Below are 11,888 nucleotides of genomic sequence, written 5' to 3'. Positions count from 1 at the left end.
GAAGAAACATTACTGACGACTGGTTACGTTAAATATATATTATAACAATATTACATTCGAAAGCCAACATTTACTTTTATGAATCATATTAATATCACCGAAACAGGGCTGACAAGGTCACTTAAGATTGCCTCTTCTTTGTTAGAAGAGAAACAGTAACAAAATTCTTCTTTCCTTTTTCTTGGGGGGGGGAGGAGAGGGGGGAGGGGGAAGTTCATGCAAACTATTGCTCAACAAGCATACAAGTATACTCAAGATTTTACAATTCATTTCACAAATTACAGAAAGACACAAACAGTCCAAACACAGGAGAAACAGGAAAGGGTACAGACCAGCCAAAACCTGAACCGATATATCTAAACTTGGATTTCTGAAATATTTAATGGTTCAGAGTAGAGATGCTCTCTTGATTTGCAGATACCAGTATTATAGTGACCACAGTTTGAGTGAAAATATAACGCAGGGGTGTGCGGTTTAGGAATTCAACTTCTGATTTTGTGGGTCTGCAACCCACCCCTCTTTCTCTCTCTTACAACCTAGTAGTCACTTCCCTGATCTTGTTGGTAAGAGCAACCCCCTCCCACCAAGCCCCTCTCTCTCTTACCACCTAGTAGCGACTTCTCCCTGATCGTTTGGGTAAGAGCACCCCCTCCCCCACCCCCAAGTACCAACCCCCCTCTCTCTCTCTCTGACCACCTAGTAGAGACTTCCCCCTCATCGTGTGGGTGAGAGCACCCCCTCCCCCACCCCAAGTTCCAACCCCCCTCTCTCTCTCTTACCACCTAGTAGCGACTTCCCCCTGATCATGTGGGTGAGATCACCCCCTCTCCCACCTAGCATCTCCCCCCAACCCCCCTCATCACACCCTAATGTTTGACATCCCTCACCGAACAAGTGCACATCTGACAAGCATCGTCTGGCTTCTGGAATGCCTCTTCTTCCGCATAAGTCTGGTTTAGGTACGTGCACCCTGATTAAAAAAAAATAAATAAATAAATAAATATGTATTTAATCGATAAAATTTTTCAATAACTTCAATCTAGATAACCTTTAAACCATAACATATGAAAGCAGTGTGACTAGCTTTCGAAAAGTTCCCAAAATATGAGCTGGAAAGAATACCATTTTAGTCTTTTAATTCTTTTATTATTTATGAAAAGTAAATAAATTAAAATACAAACATCTGGAGAGTTGCAAAGTAACTTAGTCAAGAAGAGACAAATAAGGCGCTTTCTTTCCTACTTTCTTTTGTACTTAATTATTATTATTATGAAAAAAATTTTGACTTAATTCTTTTTTTTAACTGAATTTGGATTTGTTTTATCTTTTTACTTAATTTTTGTTTTTTACTTAATTTGTTTTTTGTCTGTTCTATGGTAACTATTTTTTATTTACAAATATCTTTAGGGAATGAGCTCACCGCTGTCACAGACGAGACAGCAGCCCTCTAATCTCGGGTGGATGCAGGACACGGACGGGCAGGGTTTCTCCTGGCATTGAACTATCCCCAGAGCACAATTGCAGGTCACGCAAGGGTCAAGAGGATTGGTGAACTGCTGACCGTCGTAGTAAAGCTCTCCGTTGAAGTCGCAGCTGCCGTCTGATACCGAAAAAAAACACGGCCCAGTCAACTTAAGAAACCCTGAGGCTCAACAATTGATGTGGATGGAAATAATTGATCGACCACAGACCAGTAAATTCACATAAGATCTTTTAATGGTCTCATCATATCACATGCAAGAACCTCTCCAAAGAGGGACTTTATTTGGCTAGATACATTTAAATGAATCAGGACTTTGAGACGATAGCACTGAACTTGTCAAATTGCAGATTAGCGTCACATCACAAATTTTCGGTTAAAGACATCTTGTTCTCACACCACCATCCCACCCAACTTCCACCAACTTCGGACAAAAAAACTAAACCTCTTTGTCTCTTTGTTTATGAAATGACTCACCATCGATCAACAAAAACATCAACACTTCTGGGAATGATCACGCAAGACTTTCACCAACACGACACCGTTTATCACATTAACAACACCATACTTCCAATAGTCCAAGACAAAATCACATTTACCCCACTGAAAGTTTTACACCATACTCGCACCAGTAGTGCACCATTTATTCCATTTAACACTCCGTATGTATTGCACCATGCTCGCACCAATATGACACCAATCACTCCATTCATTTCATTAACCAATACTGTATGTATTGCACCATGCTTGCACCAATATAACACCAATCACTCCATTCATTTCATTAACCAATACTGTATGTATCACACCAAACTTCCACCACGCTTGCACAACTAAGGTATGGCATTACATTCCCCCTTACCGTCATAACTACTGGATGCGTCACATTCTGGATCTTCGATACAATTCACGACACCATTCTGGTGACAGAGAGAAAACATCGTAGTCTATCAACACCATTAACAGTATCAAGAATGTCCGATCTCGGCCACATTTCATTTTCACTGAAATATTCACTTTGACTGGTATTTTAATTTTATGAATGAGAAGACCACAGATACAAAAAATTTTTGAATATTTGAAGAGATGAAACAATTTGAGGAGAGTACAGACCGGTATTTCGACTATTATCTTCACTTCACTTCATCTTTAATATGGAAAATTACTGCAAGCACATTTAAAAGAGTCATGTCTTACTCATTATGGAATGCTAATTAAAGCTTTATTAAAGTTTGTGTGAGCGACCGCACATCAATTGTCTTTTCGTTTCTTAGACAAACATTCTAAGAGAGGTACATGGTTACAGGCATGTCAATATTCCTAATTATCCAGTTACCGACTGTTCAATCCAATCTCTTACAGAGAATTTTAAATAGTCTCACAAATTTACTGTTTCATGTTGAAATTTGACAATTATTATTACATCATTGCAGTGTGATTTGGGTGATGGCAGAAGGGAGGGGGGATTGGAGGAAGGGGGGTGCTTATGTGACAGACTTTTTTTTTCAAGCAGCTAGCTGGTCTTGCCTTTTAAAATGTCAACATGATATCACAAAATTGCAGCAAAATTTGAGCACAAAATGTAATTTTCAAGCACTTGGTAATGTCTTCAGTAGCAGTTAAAAAGACTAAAAATATGGAAATACATAAATATATGGAGAAATTTCACAAAAGAAAAGGAGAAAAAGAGAATATGGAAAGAAGGGAAATATTACCAAGCATGAACATATGACGCACTCCTCGCTGATAGTAAGCTCCTCTCGGTTCCCCAACTCGTAGCCGTTATATTCGCAGCCTTTTTTTTTTGTTTTTTTTTGGGAAGGGGGAAGCGGAAGAGATAAAATAAAAATATGAATAAGATTAATTTTGATAGATCTTTGTTTTTCACTGATGGAATTAATACAGTTCTCCCAAAGGGAGAAGGGGGATGGGAAATAATGTGTCTAATGTTTACAATGTCATTAGTTTCCTGTTGGATATTTTATGGTCACTTTTCGATCACAGCTCTTGAAAAGGATTGGGGAGAGGTAATACTGTACATGGTAATGCTATGCAAGTTACTACAACTTGTTGCATGATTCAGCTCCATAATACTCTCCTTTATCAGAAGGATTAGCCTGGGGTAAAAAAAAAATCACAGAACTTTGAAAAAAATTGCTGTATAGGCTCCAGTTTGCATATGCTACAGTGTGTTAGGATAATAGTTTTTGTCCCCAGAGGTAGAAAAGAAATCACAGATATTCCGCGAATTCGCAGAAAAAGCTCATGCCTGTATGCAGCTCTTTAAAACGGAGGGGAAAAGAAAAAGCTAAAATTACAGCACATTCTTAGAACTTTCACAACCATTTTACTGACAGTTTTGAACAGTATAGGTCAATGGTCATACATGAATATTCAAAGATTCATCAGTTCAAGCATATAACCTGCACTGAGTTCAATCGAGTTTGTTCTCCTGACTGATATTTTTTTATCTTTTTGTTCTTCTGTGAATTCACCTGATTAAATTTGCTGTATTCCATATCAAATAATTACCATACGTGAATATTCATAGATTCATCATTTCAGTCATATAACCTGCACTGAGTTAAATCAATTTTTATTCTCAAGACTGTTTGTTTCTTTTTGTTCTTCTGTGAATTCACCTGATCAAAATTTCAATGATTCCATATCAAATAATTACCATAAATGAATATTCATAGATTCATCAGTTCAGTAATTTAACTTACAATGAGTTAAATCTATTTTATTCTCCTGACTGTGTTTTTTATTTTTTTTTAGCTTTTCTGTGAATTTTACCTGATCAACTTACCACAATTCCCCAATCGATAAGAAATGTATTTCATCTTTGGCTGATAATTTCAATCTTTAATTAAATGTGAATATCATGAAATATTAAGACAACCATTTGACAATACTAAAGTAGGACGAATTTTGTTTGTTTGAGTAAAGAAATGTAAGACTGTCTGTTATATCTTTTAACAACAGCAGCCAGGATATGAAACAGATTTAGATGGTATGATCGTAATATTTATATAGATATAATACCAAGTTTTGTTAATAGCAACAAATTCCTGGAAAACAAAACGAAAGCTTAATACATAAATACAAAATGTCAAAGTTTAGTTTTTTGCTCCATCAATATAACATATAAATGAAAAATGGGTTAGAAAATTTGTTAAAATATTTAAAATATGTTGAAATATGAGTCAACAAAAATATTAATTAGTTTCACCATTGATCATGAACATTACAATTAGTATGCAACCAATAAGCCGACAAAGCGTTTTAATATGTTAGCGTGCGAACATCGACAAAACTCTCACCAGTTTTAAAACAAGATTAAAACTGAGTGCTTGGGAGAGATTAGGAGAGATATGGGATTGGATATGAGAGTAGGAAAGATGGAAGGTCATATGTTAAGCCCAAAAATTATGCTTTCAAAAGCAAAAACCAATTCGGATTTTTTTTTTTTTAAATCATCAAATTTGAAAAGAAAAAATTGTGATTGTGCAATTCGAAAGAGGCACCAGATGGAATGTCACAATTTTTACATACAAAATTCAGTTTAACAAATATTCATAGAATAAACAAACAAAAAAATTGACTTTGTTGTGAGGAACATTAAAAACACTGAAAAACAATTAGGAATTTTTACATTATCGATTCTGAAAGGAAGAAAAAATTGGTGATCGTGCGATTTGAAATAGGTGCCACAATCGTTACATGAGTTAACTTCACAAATATTATCACGAAAATTGATAAACAAATATTTACATCCTTGACAAGAATGCTATTTAATTACCGAAAAAAAATGAGGAATTTTTAAATTATCAAATTCGAAAAAAAAATGAATGTGATTGTGCATTTTGAAAAAGGTGCCATTTTTACTTACTTCCGTAAGATCCTATGATTGGTTGAGCTGTTCAATCATTAAGAATAGTATTTCAAAGTGATCATTTGTTTTATTTTCTGATACATAATTTGATTATAAAAGCAATCAATGTTTTTATTAAAACTGAGCTAAATATGACTACATTTTTTTCAATGCAGGATGATATAAAAGGATAAATTATGGGAATGGAATAATGTGTGATTCATTTAAATATCAGTGAAGGAAGCACTTTTGAGCTTGGCGTGACCAGGTTAAATATTACTTTTTTTTCTCCTTAATCAGATTGCATTTGGACGGATGCTATTTTTCCTAGAGTGAATCACAGGTGCCTGCTGTATCAAGCGTAAAATAATATTTACCGAGGTGCCTTAAATTAACACAAATAGATATTTTACGCTAAAAAGCACATTTAAGGAAAAAATAAGAAATTTATTTTGGGAATTTGTTGATCACAGTTCAATGTTTAACTGTCAATAATTAAGCCTTGTCAGACAAGCCAATGTCATGTTTTTTTTCTTCTTCAAACTTTTCTTCAAAAAGGGAGAATTTCCGAACGTAATTTTATGGGGAATAGCACAAAAACTGGCAGTTATAATTATCGCAATGTACTTTTTGTTTAAAGTTGGATTAAAATTCTATATTCCTGGACTAAAAGTGATTATTTCAATCCAAAACTAACCTCACACTACCTTCTAACAGTTTTTAATTTTTTTGCATACAAAATACTGACCGATTATGGTATTAAAATTGACAAAACTCATCCTGACATTCTACTTAGGTGCAAAAATTAAATAAAAATAAGTGTATGCTAGGGAAAATAAGTTTTGCCAGCAAAACAGTCCATCCATTTGAAAGCAAGCTACGCCAAAAACAGAACTCAAAATATGTGAATTTATAGCCAAAGCTTGCAAAAATAATTACGAAGCCTTTATCATATAAGCTGTTTCGAGATTTTAATTGGGTGAGCTGCATATCTATCAGCTATAGTATGTTTGGTGAATATTTAAAAAAGAAATCAGAGCAGATAATATTCTTAAATTTAATCACAAGCTCTTCAACAGTTAATTTTTTTAAGTCATCTACTAGTGACACACTGACCTATAACAATTTATTACTAATTTGCTAAGTTACTTTACATTCCATTACATTAAAAAAAAAGTTTAAAAATTTCAAATTTTGTGATATGTTTTCTGGTAAATTTCATTTGTTCAATTCTGAATACTGAAGAAAGATTTTTGCAAGATATTAGCGGCGGTAAAATGCCCCTTCATCTTTGGAAACCAAAATGTCACAGTTCTTGACATTTTACTTTAAAATTTAACGTTTCCCTGAATGAAATCATGTTTTATCAAACTCAAAATAGCCATGTTTGATTGTTATTCATGTTAACATTACATACTGGTGCTGTGTTTGGTCACATTCTTGAAACATGCTGACCGAGATCTATATATATATATATATATATATATATATATATATATATATATTTGCTTCCGGAAAAAATGTTAAATAAAATTAGACTTGCCTATAAAAAAGCATTCATTGTGTATGATCGCGACGGCCATTTGGGGTTCATTGTTGAAATAAAAAAAAAGTATTTGAAAAAAAATTGTTGAAAAAATAATTATAAAAAAATTAATTAATTAAATTAAATAAAATAAAATATTGATGAAATAAAAAATAAATAAATAAAATAAAATAAAATATTGATGAAATAAAAAAATAAAAAAATTGTTGAGGTCAGTCTCATGCATACATTATTCTGTAATATTCAAGTAATATATGAAAATCGGTGAAAATAATATGGCATTCAAATTAAACGTTAAATGTGTTTCTTGGTTTAATTTGAAATCAAAAGGGTTGAAAGGGATGAATATATATATGCAGATATATGTAAGAGGAGGTATAAAAAGAGGGAGAGGGTATATGTAGGGGGGAGGGAGTGTTGGTACCTGAGCAAACCGGACAGCAGTCAACCGTCCGAGGGTGTGAGCAGGTCACAGGTGGGCAGTCCACCGCCATACCACACCCAATCCTACCACCGTAACATTCACACACAAAGCATGAATCGGTCGGACTGGGAAACCTTGCCCCGTCGAGAAATTCCTGACCTTGAAATTCACATTCTGTCGAGATAAGACTGCCGGTTAGTTACATAGCGAGACGAAAAACTGGTTAGTGGACGGGAGACGTATACCCAGCAAAGACGAACCGACCCCCAAAAAACGTATTTCAACTTGGGTGGCGTAGGACATGCAATTAACCCATTAATTACCAATTAAAAGAACCCAGCTACCATTTTGTTTTTCTAAGATTACCTGTCTGAAAATGAGAAATACATCTTTAGTTAAAATTGCCCATTCCAGCAAATAAAAAAAAATATCTATTAATGAAAGGTGGAATATGCAAAATGACTAACTATGTAAAAATCATGTAACCATAGCTACATATGTAAACTAGGACTCACAATTTACGACAAATGCTAAAAAATCTAAATGTGTCAACAAAAAATAGAAGGTATGAAACAGTACCACCCATGAAATAACTAACAATGTTAGTATGTGAATGTTGTAAAACATGCAACCAACACACTTTAATACTTGTAGACGACCATTAAAGGGGTATTCCTGTGTCTGAAGTCGATCGCTTGAAGCTAACCTTGAAAATTTTCTGCAGCTTTAGGTCAAACCCTCATCCTCGTTTTAACAGCATGATTCTTTTGGGGTGCGAATTTGGCATCTGGCAACAACAGCGATGATGTTGTCATGTCAATTCAGCTGAAACTGTCGTTTTTTGTTACAATATTTCAAACTCATTTTTCTTATACAGAAAACTAATTCTACATAAATGTTGTATTTTGACAAAATTCTAGGATACAGAGAACCGTGACGCAGCTAGGCAAACTTTCCAAATGTTTTCAAGGATAATTCAACAAGAGGATTATGATAGGAAATTAAATCAGTTGAAGAACATTTGCCGCTATGGCATCACAGACGACCTACTGCAATCTACTCCAGGGAAGAATCAAAAATTTTAGATACATGATGGTCGAGCCTGCCTAAAGTAAACCTAGTTCTCCTCAAATTCATGCAAGCATTAATAATTTATTACTTGATAGCATAAACTACCCCAAGTACTATCATAAGGATTCATACTTGAGCAAACCTAATTTAATTGACCAGCCACCATATGATTGTAACCACAAATGCTCTAATGGCCAGCACTACTTTCCTGTGTGAAGACAAATTTGGCTTGACCACTGAAATAATACACTGTGTGATTTACCATGAATTTGTGCAAAGGCGCGTACAGTATGGCTAGCATTACCAACTGGGGTAGATATTCAATATCCCCCGTTTTTGGCCAAAAACAGGGGACCCGGTGGTATTTGCTATCTCAAGTTTGGTACAAGATATTGACATGGGCTTTTTCAAGTAACTTTGTGGAATATATTTCTTCTCCAAATGAGTGTCACTTTGTGTGCCACTGGAATACCCCTTTAACAGTCTGAGTACCTAAAAGTGAAAATTATGTAACGGTACAAATCACGCAAAGTCCACTTCTACCTCTAAGTATGTTAACGCTGTTAAACATGACACTAAAACTCTTTAATATTGTGGGCAACATCTATGGCAAGCCAAATGCCTGATAGATCTAGAAACCCAGTTTACCAGTTCATAATCCTGGTATACCACTCGATAATCCAGCATCATCATGCAAAAAAGTTGATTTATGAAAAGACAATGTGTTACTAAAAAAAGACCATTGTAAGACCATCTGATAATAAATGAAGTTATCACAACAAAAGTGACCGTGTTAGACAATAGTCTCCGTTGGGATAGAAGGCCCCCTAACGGGAAGTAATTGGATCATTTAAGGCTGTAATTGCCTCCCCTGGGATATAAAGACAAGCTATTGTCTAAATATAGAATAAAGCTTTACATTGTTCTTTTGTTTTTGTCTTACGTAGAAATCCAAAGAAGTGACCGGTTAGAACCAAAAAGGAAAAAAGACAAAAACACTTGTGAATCTGCAAACAGATGATTCAAGTTAATGAGAGCAAAACCGGAAAGTATTTAACAGTTGTCTCTCTCCGCCCACAGACAACTGACAAATGAGTTAAGACACATGAATAAAAAAAATATATTAAAAAACATGCAAAAATTTATGAAGAATCCCTCTCCATTTTAATAAGTTACAAGTTGATTCCGCCTAAGGTGCTAATGAGTGATGCTTGCCCCACAGATTTCTGGCTGTTATTCAGACTATGGCATCTAGCTACTTGCTACATACTCCCAGAACGATCACTACATTTCAAAGACTGATTTCACACCTCTGAAGAAGAGGAATTACCACCGTGCAGTAAATTACTTAATGCTTTTTGGGCGTTTACTCACTGGCGCAGCGAGTACAGCATTCTCCATCAGGACGATATTGGTCACTGCATGTCAATTCTGGGCATTCTCTTGGCTCACATTGCATGTTTCCATCCTAGAACGATAAATGTCATGAAAATATGGAAATCTAAAATTAGCTAATCACATGCAAAACAAACTAGCATTTACTTCTTATAAGGTGTCCTGTATACCTAAACATGTAGGCATACCTTCATTATCTGGCTTTTGAACTTGTCAAAATCCATGATCCTTTTCATTCACAAATCATTCTCAATTCATACCTGGCATTCACAAATCATTCTCAGTTCATACCTGGTATTCACATTACATTCTCATTTCATTCCTGGTATTCACAGTTCATTCACAGTTCATACCTGATATTCACAGTTCATTCACAGTTCATACCTGGTATTCACAGTTCATTCTCATTTCATTCCTGGTATTCACAGTTCATTCACAGTTCATACCTGGTATTCACAGTTCATTCTCATTTCATACCTGGTATTCACAGTTCATTCACAATTCATACCTGGTATTCACAGTTCATTCTCATTTCATTCCTGGTATTCACAGTTCATTCTCAGTTCATACCTGGTATTCACAGTTCATTTTCAGTTCATACCTGGTATTCACAGTTCATTCACAGTTCATACCTGGTATTCCCAGTTCATTCTCAGTTCATACCTGGTATTCACAGTTCATTCTCAGTTCATAGATGGTATTCACAGTTCACTCTCAGTTCATACCTGGTATTCACAGTTCATTCTCAGTTCATACCTGGTATTCATGATACATTCTCAGTAGTTCTTACCTGGCATACACATATTCTGCAAGGGTCCAAAGGATCCATGGATCTCTGTCCGTTCAAGAAGTACCGGCGATCATAAAAGCAGTTATCACATTCATTGCAGCAGCCCTCCGCACTCCTTGCAGGATGGGTGCATGGTAGGTTGGTAGTGCAGGGAATCGCTTCACAGGTGGTTCTGCCATCCTGGGGGAGAGAACATTAATTAAAACTAGCATGAAATCATCTTTTTCTCCTTTAAACACATTCATAAGATCTCGATTGTAAGAAATATTGGCAGAGAATGTCTATTCTTATAGTTTGATTTGATAATGTTTCATGGTCTGTTGTAAAACCTAATCGAAATCAATTTGAGCGTCATGAATATTTCAACGAGGGTGCACCTTCCTATAAACTAGAACCATTTCTCTTTGCTAAATTTGTAAAGCATCCTTTACATATATTTTTTATACTCAATGCACACGTCCTCTACTGTTAACTGTCTCACACCAGAAATAAGGACGTAAATATCTACAACAGTAGAAACATGGCATTTCCGTATCCTGCTACTCCTTGTCAACTTCAGTGGTCATGCACTGAAGATGAGCTAGCTATGCTTATTGTTCTTTTACTATGCTTTTTTACTTGTCTTATTGTACTTTTATAACCTCCTATTGTTTTTTTTATATAACCTCCTATTGAATTTTTAATAACCACTTATGTCTTTAACCTTTTTTGCAATGGTATTTTAGGATTATTTTTATAAGGTTATTATTTGTTTTCACTGTATTTATTTCCTTTTTATCGTTTTTTTTTTTTTTTGTGAAGCGCTTTGATACTTTTCTGGATTTAGCGCTATATAAATGACGTATTTATTATATTATGATTGACTAGTTGAAGCTTTGCAATAACCAAACATGGGCTGTTTTGACTTCCAAACAATCACCACATTATTTGAGATGCAGCGTTTTCCAAATGCAGCATATTTTTTTTTTCTGTAACTCCTATACAAAAATATATATTTATACATATAAATATATCAATATAAATATAAATATATATACATATTTATATAGATATACATTTAACTATATATATCAGGGATGAGCCTCGGGTAAAAAAAAAATCATGTAACTTTGCAAAATTTGTGGTATAGGCTCCAGTTTTTGTATGCTACAGCGTGTTAGGATAATAGTTTTTGTCCCCAAGGTAGAAAAGAAATCACAGATATTCTGCGAATTCAGGGAAAAAGCTCAAGCCTGATATATACTATAAAGAAAATCCATGTCTACTCCAAAAGAAATTATTATCAGACAATGATTTTGTAGTTTTCAT

General features: G+C 34.7%; 1 protein-coding gene across 1 annotated transcript in view; it reads right to left on the bottom strand.

Annotated features, from left to right (window-relative positions):
• Window positions 1–11,888, bottom strand: part of LOC139972149 (uncharacterized) — a 100,522-nt gene that overhangs the window by 44,628 nt on the left and 44,006 nt on the right. Inside the window, exons 35-42 of the mRNA XM_071979127.1 lie at window positions 10,581–10,760; window positions 9,770–9,863; window positions 7,325–7,498; window positions 5,373–5,399; window positions 3,196–3,275; window positions 2,343–2,400; window positions 1,421–1,600; window positions 888–970 (exon numbers count right to left, since the gene is read on the bottom strand). Of these exons, the coding sequence (XP_071835228.1) occupies window positions 888–970; window positions 1,421–1,600; window positions 2,343–2,400; window positions 3,196–3,275; window positions 5,373–5,399; window positions 7,325–7,498; window positions 9,770–9,863; window positions 10,581–10,760 (876 nt within the window). The remainder of the gene's footprint in view (window positions 1–887; window positions 971–1,420; window positions 1,601–2,342; window positions 2,401–3,195; window positions 3,276–5,372; window positions 5,400–7,324; window positions 7,499–9,769; window positions 9,864–10,580; window positions 10,761–11,888) is intronic.

This window comes from Apostichopus japonicus, chromosome 1 (assembly GCF_037975245.1).
Source record: "Apostichopus japonicus isolate 1M-3 chromosome 1, ASM3797524v1, whole genome shotgun sequence".
Taxonomy (NCBI): Eukaryota; Metazoa; Echinodermata; class Holothuroidea; order Aspidochirotida; family Stichopodidae; genus Apostichopus; species Apostichopus japonicus.
Note: the sequence above shows the minus strand (reverse complement) of the source record. Positions and strands in the feature narration are given on the sequence as shown.